Raw genomic sequence first — 27,857 nt, forward strand, 5'->3', positions numbered from 1 at the left:
AAAACTCAAAATGAGCTGATGCTGAAGTCGTCGTGAATTAGTCTGGCGTGGCACAAAGCTTGCTCAGGGCATTTTTACGTTGCAATTCTTGCAATTTATTGTGTCTTCCTCTCCTTTTCTCTCTCTCTCCCCTGGTGCAGAAGTGGCGAGGACGCGGCTACGGCAGGAAGGAGAGAAGTACCGGTCGTTCTTCCAGACGCTGCTGTTGGTGTGGCGTGAGGAGGGCTACCAGGGCCTGTACCGGGGTCTCGCTACACAACTGGTGCGCCAAATCCCCAACACAGCCATCATGATGGCCACTTACGAGGCCGTCGTGTACATGCTGTCGCCCACAGTCTATGGCTCCGACCTGGCCGACGACTGAGCCCGCCTCTGCCAGGAAGAACAGACATGTTTGATGTGCAGATCTCGTGTGCGGGAGTGCATCCTCTGACCGGAGTGTCTTCACGTCTTGGGGACTTTTGTTCTCTAAATTTCTGTGCTTGAGCTAGCATTTCTTTCGGCTTTATTTTTTCCCCAAATATTTGTTTGCATTGGTGCCCATATTGGTATTGCCATATGGTGCAAAAATGGGAGCTGGCCAAAATGACGTTACTTTTTGCTGACACACCTGGGACAGCCCTTGACTGTTTCTTGTTCCAAATTTCATCACGTTGCATCGTTTGGAGCTCTGAAATTGGCCTAGTCAGCCCTTACTGATGTTAATAATCGCCTGTAGTTACAATTTCATCCTGAGTTCACTTTGCATACTCTGGTCAAAACGGTGTACCCTGCCAAAAACAGATGCGTCCTTAGCGTTACTAATGCTGCTTTCTGCGCCCAGTATTCCGTGACGACGTACTGTTGGTACGTTTGCATTGGAAGGATGTTGGGAGTTCGGAAGGCTTCAATGTTGTGAACAACCCTTACCTGACTGTGTGTGCGTGTGCGCGCGTGGTGGCGGGTCTTGGGCCATTGCTGGTACAAACTTGCATTGCACATTATGTGTGCAGTGTGTCGAATTGCTGCAGCGCTCGAGATGTCCGTCAGTTTCATTGTAAATAGTATGAGCGCAGGCAAGTGAACTGTGGTGCTCTTTGTACATATATTGTTTGCTATGATATTAATGTTATTTGTATACTGTTGTAACCATAGTCGTATTACTTGTCACACAATGCGTTTTATGGAAAAAGCAAAATTGGATTATGAAAGTAACACTACACGCTGAATATTAGTGCAGAACATTTTAATGTTTCTCTACACTGCACAGCGAAATGTTCATAATGTATTGTACAAATGCAAAGATTGCAGTATTTATAATGTGAGTCACCAGTGTTGCTACACTTTAAAAACTGGTTTGACATCTTTCTGTAGCTGTAAAAAATTAGTACTTTCGATTTATGCTTATCAATGTGTCGTTTACAAAGCAGGAAGGTTGCCGATGCTTTTTTTTAACCTGCAAGTGATTGACAAGTTGATGGTGTCGGTTTCTGATGTACGTCTTGAAATCCCGTGTTGAAGTTTCAGTTGAACTGCTCGGTTTACCGAGAACTTCACGATACCTATATTGTGTAGATCGTAAATTTGCCTTACTCGAGGCCTGATTTCGTGCAAGTACAAAAAGGAACGTTTGTCTCGAGTTGCGCAGAAAGGACTCTGCCAGTTCGTTGTGTTCGTTGGCGAGATGCTCGTTGAAAGTGCCTTACTGATTTGTAAATGCGAAAAGGGAAATTTAAACCTGTAGCACTGCGTCTGGGGACCAGACAAGCTAGCCAAAGTGGTTTTGGATCTTTTTGCTTTATTGACAACAACAAACAACCGCAATGCTTTCAGTGTACATGCGAGATTTTCGGTTCAATAAAGTGACAAGAAATAATGCAGAGGTCCTCTGTTCTGATTTTATTTACATGCATATTTACACATAAACAAACAGGATGTAATATATTAAACTTGGTACTGCGGCCTGGCGCTCAGCGCTGCCTGAGCGAGTTCCAGCCTCACCAGGTGATGCCACCTGCTGTGTTGTTGTTGAAGAGGCCTGGCTGCTCGGGACTTCATGCAGTGGCATCTGAACCAGCATTGCAAGGCACGGACTGCTTTTGTATTAATAAAAATATATTTGTAGCGTCATATTAAATATTAAAAGCTGACACGGTGTAACAGCGGGAAGTGACTTGTAGCCGAAGCTTGACTGGTGAAAGGGTCTTGTGAAGGCTGCGGCGGTGCGAACAGCATTGGCGTAGTGCTGCAAAAGATAAAACATTATAATCACTACAACCTTTCAATATTTTAGCACACTTTTGTGCCACTATATGGTACCAACTGAACCTGCGCAAGCAGTTGTTGCAGCAAGCGCATCTGTAGCGATTTGGTGAGTCCTTTCAGCATCTGGGATGCTGCGGTGGTTCGGTGGTTATGGCACTCTGCTGCTGACCCAGAAGACGCGGGTTCAGTCCCGTCCGCAGCGGTTGAATTTCGATGGAGGCGTAATTCTAGACGCCAGTGTACTGTGCAATGTCGGTGCGCATTAAAGAACCCCAGGTGGTAGAAATTTCCGTAGCCTTTTACTACGGCATCTCTCATGAGCTCATAACCCGAGTCGCTTTGGGGCATTGAAGTCCCATAAACCAAGCCTTTCAACATCTGGTTACACTGTATAGTTAGTCGTCTTATTTATGCTTAGGTGGTCTAGAGGACTGATACCTTTTCAAAAGCATTTAAAATGCATTTGATAGTGTCACAAGCATGAAGGCATGTGCGCGAGGCTCGAATTTAGCTGATTTTTGCATTCTGTCCAAAAAAAAAGTACAGATGGCATCCTACCAACGTCTTGGAGGTCTGTGAGAAAAAATCGCAGGGCATCAGTGGCAAATGAACTTCAGTACTTCAGTGGATAACAACGGTGTGCACGCGGCAAGGTTTTTCCAAGGCTATTCCTGAGATCCGCACGTCGCCTGGAAAAACTTCGGCGCTCAAGCTTTCAAAAGGCATTCGAGTTGCAATGGATCCCTTTGCTGAAAGACATCATTCGAGTTTTCAAAACGTTTCGCGCGCTCTTTCTCTGCTCATTCGCACGGTCGAGTTTGTCACCGACCCGTTCCCTTCAAACAAGTTATGCGCTTAGGCGGGAAACGCCGCGGTGCCTTGCTTTCATCCACGACACTGCCGCGATTCCAGGGCACTCGCTGTCGCTCCTGTTCACATGCTGCCGAGTGCAGATCACTAAGGTGGCAGACTGGGCATGTTGGTGATTCATAATGGAAATGTACAGCGCAAATACAGACAAGGACACAAGAAAGAATGACGCTGCCGCCGTTACCACCGTGCGCGCACTTTAGTGCTTCCGTCACGCTCCACTGGTCGGCGCCGCGATCGCTTCGCCTGCAGGAACGGACGAGACGAAGTGCGAAGTAAACACGATAACAACACACGCATTTCTGTCTGCTGTCTGACTTGTCGTCTCTCTTTTCCTTTCGACTACTACAAACCGTGGACTCGTTTTGGGACAAAACACGCATTCCGAAGGGCCAGAAAGAAGAAAGTATGTTCGAATGTCGAACCGTCTGGTGATGTAGGTAGTTCGAGACATGGCGCAGCTTCGCGGAGACGTCGAACATTCGGGTGGCATTGGCGACGCCTTAGAGGAAGAAGTGCGTGCCTCGAGGGGTTGCTGACAAACGACCGTGTCGACTTTATCGGTCCGAGTGTCGTCTCTAGCCTCCCGTCGCCCGAACCAACGCCTTCGCAGATTCGTCGCCCCGGGCAGTACGAAGAAGAGCAGCGTCGCGTCTCCGTATTTGCGCCGCTCTTTAATTGAGGCCGCGCAGTAGCGCTATATCTTGTCCCGCGTGTCTTGTCTCGAGCCGATCATTTCGGTGACCGCCTTTTCGCCGCAGTGTATGGGTGCAGCAGCGCGAAGCACAGGTACAGACACCATCTAAGATGGGCCACTCGAGAGTGAGAGCGGTAAAGCAACTCCAGCACGGGCAGGCCGCGGCGACAGCGATTAGGACGCTGGGCCGTCGCCATAATTGGCACGCTCTTCCCATTACCTGCATCTGCGCTACGTGCATACTTTCACGGACGCTAGCGGTTAATGTTAGTAAGTGCGTATCATCGCGTAGTCAATAACTCGTGGAGTAGACGTCTATAGGTATATGTATATGTACAGTACTCACGGATTGAAATAGGACATTCGGAGCGCGTGGCCGTCGGTCGCTTCATGGAGCGCCGCCCGTAGACGCTCATGGAACCAAGGTGGTGCATTGTGGTATGGCGTGAGAGGGAGAACATCTACAAAGCAGAATTGTTCCTTCCAGTAGCCAATCAGCCGGCCTGTGGTTTACCACATGCCTGCGTGGCACTGCAAGGCTAGCGCTCCGAATGTCCTATTTCAATCCGTGAGTACTGTACTCAGCTACGGGGCAGAAACGTGGAGGCTAACGAAAAGGGTTCAGCTTAAGTTAAGGACAACGCAGCGCTCGAGCCATGGAAAGACAAATGATTGGTGTAACGTTAAGAGATCGGAAGCGGGCAGAGTGGGTGAGGGAACAAACGCGGGTTAATGACATCCTAGTCGAAATAAAGAGGGAGAAATGGGCTTCGGCAGGGCATGTAATGCGAAGTCAATATAACCGCTGGTCCTTAAAGGGTAACGGAGTGGATTCCAAGAAAAGGCAAACGTAGCGGGGGGCGGCAGAAGGTTAGGTGGGCAGGCGAAATTAAGAAGTTTGCAGGCATAGGGTGGCTGCAGCTGGCAAAGGACAGGGTTAATTGGAGAGACGTGGGAGAGGCCTTTGTTCTGCAGTGGGCGTAGTCAGGCTGATGATGATGACCCACCCGGCTGTCTCTACGTGGCTGTGGAGTTCTTGAAGAAGTTTGCCTTCTCCCTGAACGCTGCCTGCCGCTTCTTGCGTTCCTCCTCTTCGACCTTTCGCTCCAGCTGCTCCTGCTTGATCTCTTCCTCGAACCGGTTGCCGCGGTTCAGTTCCATCGCCTGCGAACAACATGTACTGTGTCACTCACAGAAATCTACTTGGACGACGCTAAGTTTGAGCTACCACACCCGCAATGGCTCTGGCATATAATGACAATGAGGCAGCGGCGCAAAAAGCATTTCGCCACACAAGACTGCAAGACGGCGCTTGTCTTTTGCAATCGCGCGTTTTTCAGTTTTTCTTGGGTCAGGGCGCGTCTCCGTCACATGATATGTACCACCTATGCCTATCAACAACAAGAAATCCTGACATTCTATAGGACAAGGTATTCGACATGAAACCGAACCATCGGAAAGCTAAGCTTTGCGTGGCTACATCGCCCGGTGTTCCCGTATATTGAGAGAAGCATCATCCGAGCGGTTAATTGTGCATGCTTGTCTGATTGAACGCCCTCAAAAGTGTGCGCTAATTGCTTGACGTGTACAGAGCACTTCCTAAGAACAGATGCGTGTGTTCTGTGGGCCGACTACACGCAAACAGCACTTTGAGGCGTATACAGTCACTTTCTTTCTTTCTTAAGGTCGCGCTGTAACCACCGTGGATCACGCGCGTTTTCGCAACACACCACGGGTAGTAGAACAAACAATAACTAAATGAAAGCTTTGCCTTCACCGTTTCCTCGTCTGAGAATGGCACCACCACGCCGCGGCGCTCACTGCTTCGGCGGGAGCTTTCATCGAACTTCGACCACGGCGGTTCCCCGAAGGTCACGAAGAAGGGCGCCCAACGGTCACACACTTCGCGGTTATGCTCACGCGCGGGCGTGGAGAGAGTTTCGCCCCGCAAGTCACACGCGGACGGTGAAGCATGGAAGTGGGGCGCCCAGAGGGCGTCGCGATCCAACGCGCTCTTCTTTCCTTATTAAGCGCTGCTCGCGGAATGTCTTTTACGGACCGGAGCGCATTCCTTTTCCTCATTCCGCCTGTCTGCGCGCTAATCCATGGCCGCCCGCTTTGCTATACACTGCCAAGCGACCCGCACAAGCGCAGGGGAATAAAAAAAAATGGACGAAATCATAAAAAAAAAGAGCGATGCTCGGTGCTTTCTGAAGCTGAACCAAAAACCCACACCTCTTTAGCATCGCGGTTTTGCTCGCATATGTTATGTCATTTTTCTTGCTTTTTTTTGCATGGCATGAGAGTTGCGGCAGGAATGCCGAGGGGTCTTCGGCTTCCGCCGGCTTGCCTTGACCGCGCGACTTCGAAGTTTAAGCGGCGGTAACGTCTCCCTTCTCGCTGCGTAGGAGCGTCTAGAATCCCATCGGCTCGCGCCGTACAGACTTCGACCGGAAGCGTAGCTGGAGTTCTGTATAAAGAGAACCTTGTTTGTAGGTGGCTGCTTCCGGCTTCTTGGGTAGCTGTCACGGTCCAGTGCCCTTGAGGTCTGATTTCCGTTATGCAACCGTACAGACTCATTTTCTCCTTTCTTTTTTTAGTCAGAAATCTTGTTTTTGGCATCGTGCTCGACCGCGAGAAACTGGCTTCCTTCTGACATAAGCTCCTTTTGCTCCTTTTTATGTTTCATGGCCAGAAAAAGATTTCCCCGGAGATTTGTGGCGTCGCCAATCTATCGGAACGAAATGTGGAGGAAAGCTGAACAAAGGACGGAAGTTTTCGAGCCAAGCGCATTTGCGGGATATTACATATGCTGCCAGAGATAAAACGGATATATATATATATATATATATATATATATATATATATATATATATATATATATATATATATATATATATATATATATATATATATATATATATATATATATATATATATATATATATATATATATATATATATATATATATATATATAGTGGTTATGGCGCTCGGCTGCTGACCCGAAAGACGCGGATTCGATCCTGGCCGCGACGGTCGCATTTCGATGGAGGCGAAATGCCCGTGTACTATATATATATCGGTACGAATCACAAAATCACCGCGACATTTTGTGATTCGTACCGATGCAGGTAATCATATACAGTGCAAGAGCCAACGCTCATTAAAACAGCGCCCATATAAAGGGTGCAGCCCTACTCGAAGCAATTAACTAAGTCCCTGTTGTTAAGTCAAATTTGACTTAACAGCAGGGACTTAGTTGATTGCCTCGAGAAGGGCTACACCCTTTATATGGACGCTGTTTTAACTCATATGTCATGCAAAAAAGCGATAAAAATGGCATAACATATGCGAGCTAAACCGCGATGTTGAAGAGGTGTGGGTTTTTGGTTCAGCTTCCATTCATGGTTCGGCAGACTTTACGGCTAGTTGTACGGACGCGGTAAATCGCACCAGTGATGCAGCCCGCTGCTGCTTCGTGCACGAGAAAAAAATTAAATACATGTATTTAGCGTTTATTTTCTGTCGGAGCCAGCAGACCACGCATGCGCACATGCTGTCATCCTAGTGGATTACAGCAAGAGCCAACGCTCATTAAAACAGCTTCCATATAAAGGGTGTAGCTCTACTCGAAGCAATCAACTAAGTCCTGATTTAAGTCAAATTTGGTAACTGTAAAAAAATAAATACGCAATATTCTAACACAATCGCATGCATCCCTGCGTCAACATGTCCCACGGCGCTTTATCCTGATTCTTTGACGTCAATTCATGGTTCGGCAGACTTTACGGCTAGTTGTAACGACGCGGTAAATCGCACCAGTGATGCAGCTGGCTTCTGCTTCGTGCACGATAAAAAAATTAAATACATGTATATAGCGCTTATTTTCTGTCGGAGCCAGCAGACCACGCATGCGCACATACTTTCATCCCAGTGGATTACAATAACTGGTCCGCTTCGATACTATCCACTTCTCCGTCATGAGAATCCATGCAAGTATAGAATTACTCTTTCCATAAATTTCGCGACATACGAAACCCAGACAGTCTAAAGAAGCCATGTTCCGTCTTGGCCAAAAGTACACGGGCTGCACCGTTTCTCGTGATATCAGTAGCCGCCGCAAGTCCGCTCCCAAAGCGGTCAGGGCAGCCTGGCTACCTTTGGCAAAGACAGTACAAACCACATCATTACTTGTGGCACGCCCAAAGGTCACGGCAGCATCTCGCCGTATACACTGACGAAACCAGTACTTGCTGCCAGAGGTTGGCTGCGAACTGCAGATATCGCACGACCGGAGCCGTACTTGCATCTCCCGCAGTGTTAGTCCCGGCACTCAAGAGCTCACCTTGGCCTCGAAGAAGCTCTTGGCTCCGCCGACGCCCGCCTTCTCGACGTCTATGCTGGTGAGCCGCGCCAGCGCGCTCAGGCCGCCGTCCGTGCTCAGCTCGCCGTCACGCGCCTTCTTGAAGATCAGCAGGAACTGCGCCAGAAGAGGGATGGGGGGGGGGGGGGGGGATCGTGTGAGGGCGGCCAAAAACACAATGTGCCGCCGAAGGTCGAAGTCGTTAATGATTCGCTTCCAATATCTGCAGACACTGCCCATTTATATAGATGTGCGAATGGGCATCTGCCCGGGAAAACTACAAGATTCACAATGTATTTAGGCCGCACTATATCCCTGTGGTCGCAGATATAAGACCATGATCGAGACTCAGATTGGCTGGGAACACTGACTGCGCCACATGAAGAATTACACGAGACTCCCTTTTGTAGTTTTGCACATGCCTATCGGTTACAGTTCTGTTCCTGGTTTTCTTTAGGAATATCTTCAGTCGACTGGTCAATCATCTCATAGCGTCAACGGGAACGTGACATACATCGTTGCAACGCCATCGACATTTGTGTGAGTGTGTATCTTGCGCCAAACATTCTAAATTTACCTTTAGCAGATAACATCGTCCGTCCAGTCGAACTTCTCAGGGCTCTAATGACAGCCAGCTGCATCATCACTTGTCAAACAAGGCACGATGGTGTAGCCCCCTTTATTACGACTGCCCTTTCGCATGATGCAACACACGACAGGAATCTCTCGCACGACAGAACCTATACGACAGGGATATCTGTCCTTACTGAGGAGTGACGGAACTTTGTTGCTCTACAGCACTAGGGACAGGCACCTCTGCTGCGTGAAAAGAGATGTCTGCAGAGAGTCGGAAGCCAAATCCCACCACAGGAATCTCTGTCAAACGACAGAAGTCGTCAGAGAGGTCTGTCGCGCGACAGATCCCACGATACATCTCCTTGTCACACGACAGACTACACGACAGGACCAGTACTTGTCGCACGACGGAAGAAATCTTACGACAGGAAAATATGCCATGCGATAGAAACTTCTGTCGTGTTTTTTCTTTTCTTTAGTGTGATAGCGTTAGTTATCGCCACAGAAAACCCGCGCCAATGTCCATGGCGAAATTCGCTGATTGGTCAGGATGAGTCACTTGGCCTTGTAACGTCATCACAACCTGCCCACCGGGTTGTAAGCGACTTAGTTTCCAGATAACAAACTAGATAAAAAATCTAAATCAAAAATCAGAGAAAAATACAATATATGCAAATGTAGGCACAGTCAAAGCACTGCGGATACCAGCCCGAATGTGACGGTTTATGGACCTACAATTGGAAAGAAGCGTGTTTACAGGAGGTATTTCGAGGCCTGAATTGGGAACAGTTGGGAATAAGAATAAATGGAGAATACCTAAATAATCTGCGATTTGCTGATGACATTGCCTTGCTGAGTCATTCAGGAGGTGAACTGCAAATCATGATCAATGAGTTAGACAGGCAGAGCAGATCGATGGGTCTAAAAATTAACATGCAGAAAACCAAGGTAATGTTCAACAGCCTAGCAAGGGAACAACAGTTCACAATTGGCAGCGAGAGCCTAGAAATTGTGACGGAATACGTCTACTTAGGGCAGGTAGTGACAGCTGATCCGGATCATGAGAGGGAGATAACTAGAAGGATAAGAATGGGGTGGAGCGCATATGGCAAATTCTCGCAGATCATGAGTGGCAGTTTACCAATTTCCCTCAAAAGGAAAGTGTACAACAGCATAATCTTACCGGTACTCACCTACGGGGCAGAAACGTGGAGGCTAACGAAAAGAGTTCAGCTTAAGTTAAGGACAACGCAGCGAGCCATGGAAAGAAAAATGGTAGGTGTAACGTTAAGAGATCGGAAGCGGGCAAAGTGGGTGAGGGAACAAACACGGGTTAATAACATCCTAGTCGAAATCAAGAGAAAGAAATGGGCTTGGGCAGGGCATGTAATGCGAAGGCAAGATAACCGCTGGTCCTTAAGGGTAACGGAGTGGATTCCAAGAGAAAGTAAGCGTAGCAGGGGGCGGCAGAAGGTTAGGTGGGCGGATGAGGTTAAGAAGTTTGCAGGCAAAGGGTGGATGCAGCTGGCAAAGGATAGGGTTAATTGGAGACATGGGAGAGGCCTTTGCCCTGCAGTGGGTGTAGTAAGGCTGATGATGATGATGACACACACACACAAAAGTTGCAAAAAGCCGCCGCGGTAGCAGAGTGGTTATGGCGCTCTGCTGCTGGCCCGAAAGACGCGGGTTCGATCCCGGCCGCGGCGGTAGAATTTCGATGGAGGCGAAATTCTTGAGGCCCATGTACTGTGCGATGTCAGTGCACGTTAAAGAACCCCAGGTGGTCGAAATTTCCAGAGCCCTTCACTACGGCGTCTCTCATAGCCTGAGTCGGTTTGAGACGTTAAACCCCCATAAACCATAAACCAAACAAGTTGCAAAAGCAGCTGCGACAGATTTGAAATCTAATGCTATCGCATTCCACTTTCTTAGGATGACTTAAGTGTCCCCCCACAGCATTTTTATCGTAATATACTGTTCGGTGCAGCGAGGAGAGGCCGTAATGCAACCATGCACTGAAAGTGGCCACACGTGTCCTGAATGCCCAGTATACTGAGCCAGCCCGTAATAGCTGGCTGAGGAGGCAGCCGCAAGGGGGTGGGGGGGGGGGGGGGGGGGCGACGCCATTCCTTGTGTATACTACTCGCAGTGTAACCATCGTGGCGCGAAGTCAATGAACCCTCGCGGCGCGCGTCTGAGTCGACGGGCGAACGCGCGCACAACGATCAGCAACAGCGGTGCTCCGGGCCAGCCGCGTAACAAAAAGGAAACAGCACTGAAGGGCGAGCAGATAGCGGGCTCGTAGGAGGCGTACTGAATGGCCCGGCATGAATCAGCCTCCCGTATACGCTAGCGACGCGGTCGCGTGACTAATTCGATAGAACACGGCGGTCGTGTGAGCTACGGTGAAATGGGCGTGCGCTGAGGGAATCTAATGGCGAGATAGGTGCGCGTACGCAGTCGGTGCTTATCGGGGACTGCGGCGACCCCGCCCGATTACAGCGCGCCGCACAACACCGACGGAACAGAGCAAGTGTGTACGTGCGTCACAGCTTCCCGGGAAACCAAAGAGCCGGTATCTTTGACGCTCAAGTGGGGCAGGATGCGTAGAAGAGGAAATTCTCGGTCCCCCCTTGGGCCCCCCCAGTGTGTGGGCTTCGGAGAATACGTCGTGCCCAGTCGGGGTGCTTCGAACGCGAAACCGATTTTGAGGGGCGAACAGCATTTCCGGTGCCTTCGAAGCGCCGTTTCCTGCGGTGCTTGGTCTGCGGTGCCGGAGCGTTTCAAACGCGAACGCAAATCGACAGCACAAACGGATGCTGCCCCTCTGATATTGCTGGGGTTGCAGTAATACGGCGAAGTGGTTGCCAGTGTTGCTTCCCGCTTTCTTCGTTTTTGACATTCAGAAACACTACAACCTCGGTCGACAGGGATGCCAAGCAGATTCCGAAAGAAGCCCATGCAGTTGTATTGGCGGTTATCTCGTTGCTTGCCATGGGAGGAGGATGAAAAACTTTGAGGCTATAGCACTAAGGCCCAGTAATGAAGAGCGCTTGCTGCGGCTGATTACCTGGCGAGTCCGAGTGAAGCCAAGCAATCCAGGAAGGAGGGGGAGGATAAGGGAATAGCAGTGTTACATGAGTAGAGAATGTGTTTTGTCTTGTAGATGAAGGCTTCCCATAGCGACAATCATTTCGGGGCGCCGATTCGTGCTCGGAACGTGCATGCGAGGAGGCAGAATCGCGTGCACCTCCGCAAGGGACGGCCTCAATTTCCACCTAGTGAGGTTTTATGACGAGCATCGAAACCTCTGCACACACACGGATATTTCCATATTTAACCCATATAAAAATACGACCACCGTAACTGGGCATCCAACACGAGACCTTGGGCTGAGCATAGCATAAGAACGCCTCAGTTCGAGAGCAATCGCGCTACGGTGATGAGTGTAAAACGAGCTCGCCGATTCTCGGGCGATGTATCAATACATTCGATGTTTGTGCAGTGTGGGTGCTCTCTATAAAGGCGCATTATTTTACTATAAGGGCGAATCCACAGCTGGTTCACTCCGGACGCATTGCAAATCATACTGAGCGCGATATTGTACATGCACTCCGTGCGTGTGTGTACACCGACCTCCCTGAAGTTGATGGTGCCGTCGAAGTCTTCGTCCACCTGGCGGATCATCTCCTTGAGCGCCAGGTGCGTCTGCGGTGCGCCCAGGATCTCCATCATGCGCTTCAGCTCCTCGAAGTCCAGCACGTGATCGCCGTTCAGGTCGAACCTGCACATGCACCACACGAAGGGGTCGAGGTTAATAATGGCGCGTACTCAGTATAGTGAGCTGTGGCAGACAGCAGTTCAGTGATAGTGGCGAAGTTGGTAATTGCTCATCTTACGAAACAAACACGAACAACTTAATAAGACGCAAGGCAAATAGGATAGACAGTTAAGCGCAAGAAAGAATGACAACATCCACACATGCCCAATGACGCGTTTTATTTCTCCTACTTATTTTTTGCAATTTTTACTTTAATGGAGTCCACAGGAAACCCGATAAGCAGCCTACAGACATCTGCAATCTGCGGGCGTTATGGTATGTTGTCACACGACACGACGATATATTATATACCAGCGTGCGGGGATCCTAGCGCATATTGAGCACATCTCATAGGGATGGCAATAGGATGTTCGCAGTAAGATAGCGGGGGAAGAAAATGGGGCGGGGGGGGGGGGGGGGTGCGCGTGCGTGGAGTAGCATTTTTGGCCGGCATCATGCCCGCGTGGCATTGCTCCTGGTGAAGATTGAAAGCTTCCGCTGTGCCAGAGTGGTTATGGTGCCCGGCTGGTGACCCCAAAGACGCAGGTTCGATACCGGCCGCGGCTGTCGCATTTCGTTGGAGGCGGAACGTTAGGGGCCCGTCTGCCGTGCGACGTCAGTGCACGAATTAGCCGGAGCTCTCCATATGCCTAAACCTCGAATATTCGCTTACACTCTATAGCCACAACTGAATGCACGAATTCTGAGACGGTCACTGCACTTGTTGGCGAATAAAATCATCTGGTCAGAGACTGAAGAAATTTCCCGATAGACTTTTGCGCCACCCCTCGCCTTCCTTTGGCGCAGTCACTGGTTGGACCATTGGACAGAGCAAACAGCAATTTGGACACGGGTCCGTGTTATGTAGTTGACACCCTCCGTGGTGCACGCACTCCGTAGGAAATCTGCTCTGGGCAAAACTTGTGTTTGGACTAGCTGATTGTTTATTTCCAGAGTTCGGAATACACAGCGCAAAATATGGGGCACAAAAGAAAGATTTTTACATTCGAGCGCTGGAGCTGCTTTCCCTACCCACTGTCGGCCCACTTTTTAGCGAGACGATTCTTTCACGCTGCCTGGCGTTTCATATGTCAGCAGCTTATGACAACTGATCCTGACTTTAATCGCAATTACACGAGCACACACGCACGTGCATCACGCAGCGCGCACACACAATTTACGCGAGGCAACGTCATATATCTAATTTGGGGAAAAAAAGGAAAATTTTCACTAAAATATACGTGCAATGTCATGCCATGTCAAAGCCTGCCGAAACACAGGCAATGATGCAGCTCGACATGAGTGCGACACTGACTCACAGCGGCTTCACGCCCGCTCCGAGTACGCGCACGTGACATGACCAGGGATCTGACCCGCGCCCTTCGACTGCGCGGGACCGTTCACCCTCCTCGCTAAATGTCCAGGCTGCGGGGTTAAAGGTCAGCTAACGGGGAGGGGCGCTCTCGCGTCAGACGCCCGTATAGCTCCGCGTGTCTAGGCGGGCGAGACAGGTTCACTGAACGTTGACTAAAGAGGATGCGGCTCCGCAAAAACACACACACGCACGACTGACGCAGAGCCGCGCTGATGCCGGAGCTGGTGCTGAGGGATGCGCCGCTGCACTGCGGGTGGGTTAGCGCTCGCCCCCGGGGTGATCGTGCCCAGAATATATATCGCGTGCACATGTCCGCGAAGGCGAGTATAAACACGTGCCTCATTGGGGCTGCTGTTCTTGCTCTGCTGGCGCACGTGTTGTCCTCTTCTAATGAGACCGCGTGCTCACGTTGGCATGTCGTATCCAAGAAGCTCCCATTGCGCACTATACCTCGCGTATAAAACGCAGTCGGCCAAATTAAATCATTAAATCAAATTAAGCGCACAGTGCTGTGCGCGTGTGTGATTTAATTCCTCTAAAATGAACTAATCACGCGCACAACCTGGACACATTTCTTATTGTGTAAATAGTTTGTACATATTACTTCTCCCCCTATCCTCTCTTCCTGTCCCCTCACCTCTTTCATTTCATTTCTCCACTCTGCCTGCTGTCCTTTATTTCCGCTGCCCCAGCTCAGGTGCTTCAGTATTGATGGCAGATGCCGGGGCTAGCAAAAATCTTTTCCTTCCTTTTTATTATTATTTTTAATAAAACCGCTACCACCACTACGTGCCGAATAGTGCACAACCTGCACGCACGCTCAAACGGACTGTATAGAACGGCTAGCTATACGTGCTCTTGGGCTGAGAGCTTCTTTGGGGCAAAAAAAAAAAACGACGCATGATACGCGAAATATCGGAAGCTCACCCCATTAAACGGAGTCTGAAATGGTGATTTTTGAGGAACGGAGCCTGGTCCAATTTAAACCTCTGCAGGACAGCGGGACACATCTCTTTAATTTATGGCATATGGATTCGCGGATGTCCGGACCCCGTAGAATATCTGTTACGGGTCCCAATTGGACTTATTTTTGGAAATGTGGCGGAGAGCTTGAAGGTTGCTTCACTTCCGCCACCGATTGGCCCGGTATTGCACTGCCTCCGGGATCGGCCCTGTCTTTAGCGCGTCTTTACTATCCTGTCTTTCTATCCCATCTTTCAACTCTCCTTCTGTCTGCACGTGGTAGCGATTGTGGCTCGGCTTGAGCCAGTGAGCAGGCCTGTCCACTTTCCTTTTCTTTCTTCCTGGCAACAACAGACAGACAGACATGGCTTATGGTTTATGGGGCGGTTTAACGTCCCAAAGCGACTCTGGCTACGAGGGACGCCGCAGTGAAGGGCGCCGGAAATTTCGACCACCCATGGGGTTCTTTAACGTGCACTGACAGCGCACAGTGCACGGGCCTCTTGCATTCCGCCTACATCGAAATTCGGCCGCCGGGGCCGGGATCGAACCCGCGCCTTTCGGGTCAGCAGCCGAGCGCCATAACCACAGAGCCACCGCGGCAGCTTGTACACATCTGTCTCACTTGGTTCAAGTGCCGGCAAGCGGGAAACGGTGCGCCCATGTACCATTTTTTTTTTTTTGCGTGCTGAATGCTACCTAACTGTCAAACAAACCATTCAGTGTGTTTTTGTCTTTCGCTAATAGGCCTCCTTGGCGTTCTATGTGTAGTACAGCTCGAGGAAACCTATCTAGGCAGAAGAAAGAAAATAATAAAAACTACTAAGCTTTGGTGCCATTTCCATCAGTCAGCTGCCTAATAATAGTTTTTCAATCAAATTTCAATTATAAAGCAGGTTGTCTTTACTTAAAAAGACTGAGGTACGGATACGTATATCGCATATGAGGTCTTTTTACGAAGTGATTGATACAACTGCGTTTTTTTTTTTCTACAACGCCAGTGGTGCATTTTTTTTTTCTACAACGCCAGTGGTGAAAATGGTTCGGAAGTGATGTCATTCAATTCCTAGGGGCATTTTTGGCGAAACTGTAACATTTGTATGAGCGTGACACATTCACAAAGCATGCGCTTAATAAAAGTTAACTTGACCTGAATCGACACCACGTTCTAATCGCAAAGAGAGCACTCTCAGCGAAAACGAAGCATTTACAAGCTGGAAAAGGCAAAAAAAAAAAACTAAATACAGGTGGCGTCATCATCTGGCGGTCATCAGCTGCTGACCTGCTTACCAAGCAACAATTTATCGCGTTCGTATATGCTTACATGCATGCATAGAGGATAATTAAAAAGCACGCGGCTGAATGACGGGATTTCAGTTCACGGAGATTAAATACCTGCGCTTCCTTAATTATCACTTCCAAAGTGCAGTGACCGCTCTTCGAAGATGATAACGAGTCCAATTTGTATTTCTTCAATTCAATCACGGGAGAAAAAAAAGGAAACAATGTGTGTTTGTTTTATTTTTTAGGCAGCAGTCAGTGTTTCGCGTATGGCTTTCAAAATTTTTCAAAAATAGGCTTTTCGTGGTAAAAATATGGCTTTTGCGGCATAGTATTACCAGTGTTGTCGGATGCCAGAAAACAGACGAATCGTGTTAAGTAGTAAGATGGTTGAATAGTAATGATTTTTTTTTAACTAGTAGAGTTAGGCGCCTAGTTACAAATAGAGATTTGTAGCCAGTCGTTAGTAATAGCCATATCAGTTTTTAGAATTTCGAAAACGTGATTACCCTCCCCGCTGTGGGTCGACAAACTATGTCTGCATCGTGCGAAAATAAATGCGCTTTCGATAGCATGCAGGCAAAGCAACCCTTCCAATGCACGGAACAACTTTTATTTTTTTTTATAGTCAAAAAAGCCAGATTATGTCGAGCCACAGCGCCAAGGGTAATCGCGTTTTCGAAATTATAAAAACTGACATGGCTATTACTAACGACCGCCTACAAATCTCTAATTGCAACGAGGCGCCTGACTCTAATAGTGAAGAAGTTAATTATTAAAAATTAGTTAACCAGCTTACTACTTAAGACGATTCACCGGTCTCTTGGTGTCCGCCCGCACTGGTAGTACTATGCCGCAAAACTCACATTTTTACCCCGAAAAGCCTATTTTTTTTTAATTTCCGAAAGTGTTCGCTGAAACACCCGGTACAAGCCGCGCAGCAGAAGGAGCCCCGCGCTCTCAGTGAAGCACATACCGTGCAGCGATAGCACGCGCATGATGTCAGCGCGTGAGAAATGTTCTTGGATCGAGTGGAGAGTCGAAGCGACACTCTATCCGTCGATATATCAGCCGCCTCGCTTCCCCAGTCACTGCAGATCGTATTGTCTGTGGCGCATGCCTAGGAGCACAGCCCTCCCTTCGCTTCTGCCAAGGCCGATCCAACAGCTGCGCGCTCTTTCCCGCTAAGCCTGCAATCACGGAGGCCAGCGCTGCAGCTGCACACAACGAACTGCGTCACGAGGCTGTTTTGAAGCACACCCCCGAGAATCCAGGGCGTTTGCGTCATTTATGAGAGCATCGAAGCACGACGTTTTTCCCGAAAGTATCGACCCACATAGTTAGGAATGAACGATTAGAATTAAATAATATATATTCTTTATTTTAAAAAAAATGTGCAAGATACTGAATCATCGCACTGACCCTCAGTACCGTTAAAGTTAAATACCTTCGAATTTGGGACACACTTTTCCCAGCGTCGTTTGCTCTGTTCAAGACATATTCTGCAAATTCCTGCGTCGGAAATGCGCGCGACTATACTTCGTCGCATTGGACTGAATATCTTTTAGGCTCCGTGATCTCTTCTGTTTCAAAGTTGATTTCTGGCGCTGTCTGCGCACACGTCTCGCAGCCAAATGGCATCGCCTGATCGGTTAGCTCGCAGCCACGCAAACGTATTGAGTTATACTGACATTGACTCGGCATACTGGACAGACCTCGTATCCCGCTTATGCTGTGTGTCATCGGAAAACCTATTCAGCTAAGGGCAGGGATTGCTGTAAATCCCACTCCTTTCATTTTCTTCCTTTTCTTTTTTATCTTCTTTTTCATCATTCGCTTGAAAATGAAAGGGAATTGCTTCCCTCTCCAGTGCCACTTAATAGGCAATGCCTACGCTGCAGATGTGTATTAATTGGCGCAGCGTACTGAATATCCGCTGTTAATTAGTAGCCTTCCGCCGGCTAAAAGGACACTCGTGAAGACCGAACCGTGCCTGACAGGAAGATGAGCACTACTAGCGACCGACAAAGCAACCTAGAAATTGGAACGAAGCGCGAATGGAGTCGGATGTGTCTGCCATAGCGTTAACGTTGACACGCGAACGGACATGCCGAGTTTCGTCGAGCGCTGTCAATGCACGTGAAATGCACTCAATCGCAGACGACTGTCCCGTGTCGGCAGCTCTCTAGTGAGCTGTGGAGGCGTCTTTTTTTGGATGTAGGTCGCCAGGAAGACAGCAGGACTGCGGAGCCATTGGGCGCGCGATGCATTTCCGAAGCAGCGCGTACATGACAGCTGGCACGCTTGTCAGCCGTGTCCCGCTTTGGATGTGGGCCGCCTGTATAGGGACCGCGGAAAAGGCAACATCTCGCGTCAGGAGTTTCCGAAGTAATCAAGATCTAGCCGGAATTTACTTGTCCCGACAGCGAAGCTGGAAGAATTTAACCGTACCAGGCATTTTGGGAGGCTGCTCTGTCCAGCACAGACGCATACAAGAGCAGCAACGGTGATCGAGCGGGTGCGCGCAGGATATATCGACAGCCAGCGGAGTCCGGGACTAAGGACTGACTACCAATGTACCATTGGTTATTTAAAAGCTTTCCCTCCTCCTCCTCCTCCTCCTCCTCCTCCTCCTCCTCCTCGCTCACGGTATAACGTGCCACGAGCATTATTTCCCAGGCTGTTTGGTACATTTCACAAATGGATAATGCGTCTTCGCCTTGTTCCTGCTGAAACTCTTTTCATTTGGGTAAAAAATCTACTCTATGCATGAGGGATGCGTGCCAAACACAGCAAAAATGAACTGCACGTCACTGCGTCATTGAAATATTAAAAGCATATATCGCCTGGGCATTGTTAAAGTAATGAGCCCGTAGGAAGCAGGAGGCTATAGCTATTTCATGTACAGCGTTTTAATTTGTCTCGCGGTCGTGCTGTTAAGAGTGGTGGCTGCCTTCACAATTTGCGTAATTTTTGTTGCTTCTTAGCTACTTACTTATAGGAGCTCCGTGACCACAGCAAAATTGCCCTGTAAACCTTCTGAGTGCCAGGGATGGAAATTTCAGGAACGTTTCCCAAGGTGACTCAGAGTGCTGAGTATATGAGGTCGATGAGGTATTTCGATAGAGGAGAAATGCGAAAAAAATTTGGGCACTGAGATTTTCGGTACACTGTAAAAACACCTAATCTGGAGGGATAATCAAGCACAATACCTAACCAAAGATTCAGAAGAACACTCCGCTATATAGTTAAGCCTGATCACACAGGACGAACAGCCAAGCGCACGAGTCAAATGCGTTCAACCTACTAAAACTAAAAATAAAAATGAATAAAGGCGATGAAATAGAGATCTAGTGCTGTGTCGGAGAAGCCGTGAATATTTCATCCATTCATAACTGTAATGGATGGAGCTTATCAGTAAAGCATACTTCGTTGATTCTCGCAGAGATGTATATATCTGTATCTGTGGCAAAGATTTGCATAATATCCACTTCAACGTCCGGCGCTCATGCGGACCACATCAGGCACCCCCGCAGAGGCAGCAGAACTAGATTCTCATTTTGTGAACCCGTCTGTAACCGGTTCATATATAAGTCTGCCTTCTTGCCCACTTCGTGCCTTTCCAGCATTCACTCGTGTCGCCGCATAGCAAGAAGAAAATGACAAGAAATAGCACGCGGATAGCCTCAACCTGAATGGCCCCATAAGATTTTAATGTCCGATGTTTATGCAAATTACGAACGTAGCCTCATGAATCACACACAATCCTCTGGCCACCTCGGGCCTCAGGGCGAACATTTTTGACAGTAATACATGCTGCAGAACTGTGTTCGCACTCACCGCGCTCTCCTTGGAATTAAAAACACTCGGATTAGGAACTTCAGAAAGAAGGTAGTTTTCTCCAATTCGTCTTTCGTTCATTAGTTATTCACTTCTTCTTGACTGTTCTCTCCTTCACAAACGCACGCGCTTTACTTTTCTTTTCTTTCTCAAACCACTGCGATTCAAGCGGACTTCCCCCAGGCGGAGCTATATACACATAAGAAGCTAAAAAATACAATAAAGGTGCATTACCTAGGGCGTACGGCGGGGTATACTTCTCGCGTTGGATTTGGAATTGGGCTTTCAAACCTATTTCGCGTAGGGAGGGTGGGGGGGGGGGGGGGGGGAAGAAAGCGTTATTATGGCTCGAACCGAACAAGCGCACCGCGATCCTTTTACACTAGCGGAACAGGAAGTTAAACTTTATTTTTTCTCCTTCTTCCGCTAAAAGTGGGTTGAACCAATACAAAATACAATAACGACGCCTCAGGGTTACACTAGGCGTGCACTGGTATGCGTATACAGGGAAATCACACTCTAAAATTGGTGCCAGTATAGCTGACATCATACTGAGAAATTTTTCACCTGTGCTGGACAACTCCGACTCCCGAACTCCCGAAATAACGTCATAACGCCTTGTAAGAGTACAAAAAATAATTATAAAGAAAAAGTTTTATACCTCTTTATAACCGTTTTATGAAGTGCTGCTTTCTTTGGTGCCGCAATTTTCCAAAGTGCTTACGGATGCACCGATTTTCTTTATTGAATCCCGAAGAGGCGAGACAGTAGCGAGATCTTTCATTCATGATTCAGTCAGCAATCGAAAATCCTTTCGAACTTGTTTTTCTTGTGCAGCCGAGGATACAGGTCTCTATAGTCTCTAAGAAATTCGCTTACTGTTAATATTTTTTTACTCTATGCATGTACTGTAATCGGATACAACTCAAGAACAAAGCGGCGAAACAAAAGGCCCCCTTCCAGCCAATGGCGTCGGCCGATTCTCAAGAACCTCCTAGCGTGACAATGCAGGTAACGAACGGCCTGACAATGCAGGGAAGGGAACTATCCCCTTGCGTCTGCCACTCCCTGCATTGCCAGGCTAGCAGGCTCATGAGGATCGGCCGACGCCATTGGCTGGAAAGGGGTCCGTTGAAGGGGAAAAGCCGCTGCATTCTTTAGTTGTATCCGAATACAGCGCCTTTCACTTTGCACATCATGCTCAAAAGTTTCTCGTTTATCATGGTGTTTCTGCGCCTATTTTTTTTTTATAGATCAAGTATACATGCATGTTCTTTCATTGCACTTCAGTGGTCAGAACCGGCTGCGTAGCGATAATGGCGGACTGAAAAAAAAATTGAGCCTTCGTCTGCATGCGAGAGCGTGTTTCCATCTTGTTCTTCGACCGCAGCATCAAAACAAGAGGTCTATGTTCATGTGCCGCCACTATACACGGCGCACATTGTTCGCAGACGAGGACGCTCGTTCCCCGGACAGCGGTTGTTGTCCATCGACTGCTGCTGTTCCTCCACTTAAGGAGGTAGTGTAGGCTTACCTCCCTGCCTAGGCGGAGGAGAGCCGCGTATGACTCAGAGAGGGCGCGTGCATCGATTTCGAGGAAACAATGCCGCGTCTAGTTTTTCTCGCAGTGTGCCTCACGGTGCGCGCGCTGTGGAGACGCACGCATTGTTCGTGGCCAGCGTTGCCTGTCAGAAGAAGGGCAAGGGGGATAGGTGCCGTCACTCGCTCAAGATTGTTTTGCCGCTCGCGCGCGTGCGCCTAAAGGAGCGGAGCGAATCGTCGAATTGCACTCGGGTTGCACCGGTGCAGCAGCACAGTGCAATTCTGTGACATATACGTGTACCGTTGGGGACAAAAGTCTCTGGACCACGCGTTTCTCTATTATTAGCCGGCGGCTGGAAACCGCACTTGTGGAGGCGAAAATTAAAACTCTGTTGTTTCACCTCCACAAGTGTGGTGTTCAAAGGGCGGCGAATAACAGTCCTATCGGCTTCGTTGACGGAACACATGTTGCAGAGACCTTCGTCCCTGACTGCACATGCACGGCAACATGTGCGCACACGTTTATCATACCACGTGACTCCCCTCGTGGCAAATTCATTGGTTCACTCATGATTCAATTGATTTATTTATTGCTTCTTTACCGATTGATTGATTCAGTAACTAACTCACCATTTTTACATGTGTGCGTAGCAAGTACGCATTTGATTGCAGTCGCAGCATGAGCGGACCGGCATCTTTTTCTTTTTGTTTTGTTTTCTGCGTTTTCTAAGATAGTAGTCTTTCATTCAGTTTTCTCTATTTAAGCTCCATTGTCCTTGCATGCGCCATACGCAGCCGTTGAGTCCGTGGCACGATAAAAACGTAGTCTGCCAGGAAACGCCGTATACATATATACACACCATTCTGCACGAGGCTTCTCGGCCCCATCACATGCGAAACAAACAGCGAATCACAATCACTTTGTACACACCAGCGAAATGCCTCTTATCTCTCCGTTATCAGCGCGTCCTCGCATACCCATTTCGTGAGCTCCTTCTAGCACGCGCACATTTCTTACGCCCAGAGGCGCGGAACAAAAACAAGATATAACAGCAATAAAAACAAAGACACCGCGCGAGGAAGTAAATGGAGCAGCGAAAATGTTTTCCCCCGGCCTCCGCAGCCACGGCGCTTCTCTCGCTAGGAAGCCGGGCCATGAAACACCAAGGGCCAATGTCGCACGCATGACTCGACCCCAAGTTGAGGCTTGTGAGCGCGCGTGTGTTTGCACACGGGTAAACCTCAGCACAGAGCCTCCTCTCCATCTCGGCCAACCCTCTCCGTAGAAACAATTTTTTCCAAGCCGGGGAGGTAGCCGCGTTTTTCCCAAATTAGACAAAGCGCGCCTCTCGCACAAAGGAGAGCGTACAAATAACAAAAGCGAACGAAAGCAGTTCGTAGCTATGCCCTTATGCACACGGAAAGAAGAAAGAGAAGCCTCTGTGTATCCTCGCCACCGATGATCCCCCGCTGTGATGCACGTGCACGCGCGGCATCGGCAGCTGTGCCGTGTTTACGAGTCGCGGCCCGAGCGCGGCATGTGCAGTGTATACACAGGATTACAGCCTCGATGTTCCAGAAATAGCTGTAGACCGCTCGTGCCTAGCTGCGTTTACGTTACTAGCGGACCACGGAGTGCAGGGCCCCCTCGCGGAGCGAATAGGAAGGATCCGCTGCCCATGTATGCACAAAAGCCTGTACACGAGCTTACTCGCGTGGACCCATACGAGGGGTCTTCACTGTCTTGCTTCTCGCGGGGCTATAACGGGCGCTATATTCAGACGAAACTCTGCAATGTCCTTTTTCTGCAGGAGCGCATTACTATTATGTGCATTCGTCGCAAGAGCGACGAGACGATTTCGTCACCGGTGCACAACTACTCCATGCACATATCGTCGGAGTAGTGTGACGCGTGCACAGTTAACGGACACCAGCGGCCAATTGCATCGATCAGTTGCATATTCGTCCAGACCGAAATCGTACTCTTCTTACGTTCCCAGCAGACTGTCTGTCTGTTGCTGCCAGGAAGAAAAGGAAAGTGCACAGGCCTGCTCACTGGCTCTAGCCGAGCCACAATCGCTACCACTTGCAGATAGTAGGAGAGTTGAAAGATGGGATAGAAAGACAGGATAGTAAAGACGCGCGGTATAAAGACCAAGGCCGATCCCGGAGGCAGTGCAATACCGGGCCAACCGGTGGCGGAAGTGAAGCAACCTTGAAGCTCTCCGCCACATTTCCAAAAATAAGTCCAATTGGGACCCGTAACAGATATCCTACAAGGTCCGGGCCGCAAGCCGGCGGGGCAAGTGCCTTTTCCTTGTCATGCTGCGTTGTACACCAATTCTTGCTTATAAGTGTGGTTTTTGTTCACCTGTTTGAACCTATATATCTTCCTGTCCTTCTTGGAATAAAACCCGCCGGTAGTCAGTCGGTGCTTGTTTTGTCTCCTTCTTTTGTTCCGTCTTTCGCGCTGTTTTAAGTATGAACGCACTCTTCAAATGTTCCCCCTTTTGGGAAAGAGCCAGAATTAAGTCTGATGGCGCGAGCAGCCGTCGTCTGCGGTGAGGCAGAGCAGCAGAGGATATATATAGCGGCTCGCGATGTACGAATTGTGCGGGAAAGGTGACAGCCCTCGGCAGCCTGGCTTTTGAACTCGCCCAAGGTTTTGGCAAACTGAATACATGGGCGTCCTCGCCAACACACGTGTATTAGTGTACGCTTAAGTCAGCCCAACTTTATGATCCTGGGGTGTTGTGAGAAGTGCAAAAGAAAGAACAAGTTTCAACTTAACGGGGGAAAATGCGAAGTATACGGGTGGCACTGAAAGCAGTGTGGCCACTGGAGAGAGGAGAAATAGTATATCGCTGCGTGCGTTGACTCGTAAGTGAGGGTCTTCGGCGACTGCTGTTATCTCCAAACGACGGGCGCCTGCTCCCTTTTCTGGCAGCGATACTAAACGCGATTGTCATCTTAATGGCAAACGTATACAGAAACCATATAGACAATCGGAAGCCGTATAAGAGGGATCAATCTGGCGCAGGCCAACCCGACTGTATACATATATACAATGTGCAAAGCACAAGAAATCGTTTCAAATTACAAGGCCATCTCATGGCCTACGCACAATCTTGAGGACGCTTCATCTATATATACGGTCCAGATCTTCTTCGGCTTCCGGCGATCGGAGAATTTGGACAAATGGCACGTTGGAAGCCGGGGGAAACTGCATTCGTTCTGTTCAATGTTGCCGATCACGAAACACGACTGCCGTGAAGGCCTGCGGGAGGCCTGCGCGGGTGATAACGTCTCCCCGGATGCTTGGCATGGATGAGACCGGAAAAAATGCGGCTGCTAAGTGGAAAGGGTTTTCCTCCGCGTCGGAGTTATCGGCTCCCCCAGAGGTTGCGTTTCCGAGCCACAGATTGTGACGTGAGCAGAACGCACATGGCAGGAGTGGCAAAAAGAATTCTTGCTGTAGTCTAGCTTTCTTGGGCATTAGTCTTAATTGTAAGGCAACTGTGGAATATTGTAAGATAGGGTTATGAACATACTGATGGGAATGGTCTAATCTTCCAAAACGGGAAAAAAATCTTGATTTCATTGGTTTCGATTTGGTTGTATTTAATCGGGTTTAACGTCCTCAAAGCGACTCATACTATGAGGGACGCCGTAGTGAAGGGCTCCAGAAATTTCGATCACCTAGGGCTATTTAAAGTTCACTAACATCGCACTGTACACGGGCCTCTAGAATTGCGCCTCCATCAAAATTCGACCGCCGCGGCCGGGATCGAACCCGCGCCTTTCGGGTCAGTAGCCGAGCGCCATAACCACTGAGCCATCGTGGCGGCAAATCTTGCTTTGAAAGTTTGCCCTGCGCTCTCACCGTTTAGTTGAGACTGCCATAGAAATGCAATGGGATGCGTTTTTGACAATAAACAGAAGCAAACTACAAGCGTTCCGAGGGGCGATCTGCGGATATATTGATTGTTATGGTGCGGTCTTACGATATGCCAAAGAAACTGCGTTCATAAACAAGTACCTGTTGATAAAAAAAATGCATTTCTCAGAATTTCTGGGTATGTGATGTTCCGCATTCCTTCTATCATCCTGCATACAGCGTAGCTGAATCACGGCGCTAGGTATGCGGGCACAAAATAATCTAGATCCAGTTTGTGAGTCAAGCAAAGCTTTGTTCGCTCTTTGTTGCATCGGATTTCGCTCAAGTCTCGGAGTGTTGGCAACTGCCTTCTTGCAACGTAACGGAAAACCGGCGGCGTCAGCTGACGGAACCCGAGAGCGGAAGATAAAACAATGATTCAGCCGAGCGCACGCATGCGCAAAGCGAGCAACTGCTTCCTGTTGCAGACCTGTGCTCAAGAGAGCGCGCACTTATCGGCGCAGGAAGTGGACATTCAACCCCGCGTGACTCGAGGAATTAAACAGAGTTCCGCCGCTCGCGTTTCTCGGCCAAGAATTGCTTCGAAGCGTGGAAAGCTGTACCCCTTTTCTGATTTTGTCCTCCTGGGCGCAGCCATTATTGCTATACTGTACTGAGGCAGCAACCGCTGGATTGACGGATTTCACAGTGGTAGCTTACCGCGCATGCGCGCCGTAGTCCACAATCGAGACTCCTCAGTCGAGATTTCAAGTTGTAAATTAAACAGGTCTATAAGAATGTTCAAAGTTACCCTTCTGGACGCAGCCATATTTCTTCTGGGATGCGGCACCAGCGTTTCATTTGGTTGATACAGGCATCTTACAGCGCATGTGCAGCTACAGGCCAAAATATACGTGCGCTTAGTCAAGCTGTAACAGTGAAAAGGTCTATAGTCCGCGACTTCCGCAAACCAGCTTCTGGAATCGAGCCTATGGGGAACTTGCGCTGAAGTTTGCGGTGCCGATTGCAGCGCCATAATACACAGCCTGGCGAGAAGAGCAAGCAGTTTTGGGTAGTACTATTAGTACTTTTCCGCGCCACCTTCAGGCGCTTATTGGCATGAACCTCCGCGCTCTGTCGAAGGCGCACGTGCCGTGCGTCAGCTATCTGGGCTACGCCGAGAGAAGCTAGGCAATGAATGTTGTCAGCCTTGCAAACGCGGGTATCTAATCGCGCAGAATGCGTTCTCGCGTTTGCAGCGGCCCAAGGGGCTGACAAAATCAGTTTTGAGTCACCGAATGGAACAATTGCAGTGCCACCTTGGCAGCGCAGGTTCCCCATAGGGGCCATATAAATTTTTTTATTCCAGTCCGTTCTTTAGCTTCCATTACGTTGCTGAGAACTGCCTTTGATATCGCAGTCCGCTAACGGCACTGCTAGCTGCCCGTCAACTATGACGTCACACGTGGCTCTGCCAATGATAAGAAAGCAAAAGAATGAGTCGGGAAACGAATCCTCATGAGAAGAAGAACAAGAAAAGATAGCTTAATAGTTGTCGTTATCAGAAGCTGTATTTTTAGATCCTTTGTCCTGTTGTTTTCGGTGCTAGCTAGCGTAAATACAAATGCAGATCTAGGAAACGCCAGTGTATCGGAAGTCGCTTTCCATAGACACAAGAAAAAAAATTGTGTGCTTCTGTCTGCCAAGGGGAAAAAAATCGTGGAAAGGGACTTCGTGGAATGGAGAAGCATGTGCCCAAGGAACGATTAAAGAACGCGCTAAGTACACAAACGAAGCAGACAGCGTATGCATGCTGGGGTCTTCAGCCAAAAAGCTTTCAAGCATGAAAGCGCTATTTTGTTCTCTTCGAGGCAACTGCGGCCAGCGTCCACGAGCTGGCCCTCACATAAGGCGCCAGAACAACGGAGTAAACTTACGACGCATATGCGACTCGTGAACGACATCCGACTCCCGTAAACAGCTCCGCTATGCACGCCTAGTCTAGGTCTGGAATAATGCCCGCGCTAGACGAGCCCGAGAAAGGCAAGCGGCGCAAATCTGGAAGGTCCTGGCGAAGCGTGAGCGGAGAGCGGGATGCTCGCAAGAGAGCTCAGTATAGTTCCGTGCAGTACCCTGGAAGCCGGTTGGAATTATGTGCTCATTCGCGCCATGACGTCCGCTCGCGCAGCACGAAGTAATCGCATTTAATGAGACTCACTTTGCGGGAACGTCTTGCGCCGTTGTCAAACGAGCGTGGCGCAGATGAGCTCAAGACGAACTGATCTTTTCCACGTCTCGGATGTACCCAATGTGAACGCAGCTGGTCAAGTGAAAGTGACCAGTGTTGAGTACCGGCGAATGAGATTAAGAAGTCTGCGGGGACACGGTGGCCGCAGCTGGCAAAGGG

General features: G+C 49.1%; 2 protein-coding genes across 3 annotated transcripts in view; one reads left to right on the top strand and one right to left on the bottom strand.

Moving 5' to 3' along the window:
* The window catches only part of Rim2 (replication in mitochondria 2), a 43,711-nt gene extending 41,852 nt beyond the window's left edge, over window positions 1-1,859 (top strand). The window contains exon 7 of the mRNA XM_077653221.1: window positions 141-1,859. Coding sequence (XP_077509347.1) covers window positions 141-364 — 224 coding nt within the window. The 3' untranslated portion in view covers window positions 365-1,859. The remainder of the gene's footprint in view (window positions 1-140) is intronic.
* The window catches only part of LOC144120625 (EF-hand domain-containing protein D2-like), a 51,499-nt gene continuing 25,499 nt past the window's right edge, over window positions 1,858-27,857 (bottom strand). The window contains exons 2-5 of one of the 2 annotated variants that reach the window (XR_013312463.1): window positions 12,389-12,536; window positions 8,159-8,293; window positions 4,393-4,975; window positions 1,858-4,152 (exon numbers count right to left, since the gene is read on the bottom strand). Coding sequence is in view for 1 of the 2 variants with exons in the window: in XM_077653222.1 (XP_077509348.1) it covers window positions 4,829-4,975; window positions 8,159-8,293; window positions 12,389-12,536 (430 nt within the window). In the remaining variant the exon portion in view is untranslated. The remainder of the gene's footprint in view (window positions 4,153-4,392; window positions 4,976-8,158; window positions 8,294-12,388; window positions 12,537-27,857) is intronic. The other variant, XM_077653222.1, reaches the window with a different exon arrangement.

Source organism: Amblyomma americanum, chromosome 2 (genome assembly GCF_052857255.1).
Source record: "Amblyomma americanum isolate KBUSLIRL-KWMA chromosome 2, ASM5285725v1, whole genome shotgun sequence".
Classification (NCBI taxonomy): Eukaryota; Metazoa; Arthropoda; class Arachnida; order Ixodida; family Ixodidae; genus Amblyomma; species Amblyomma americanum.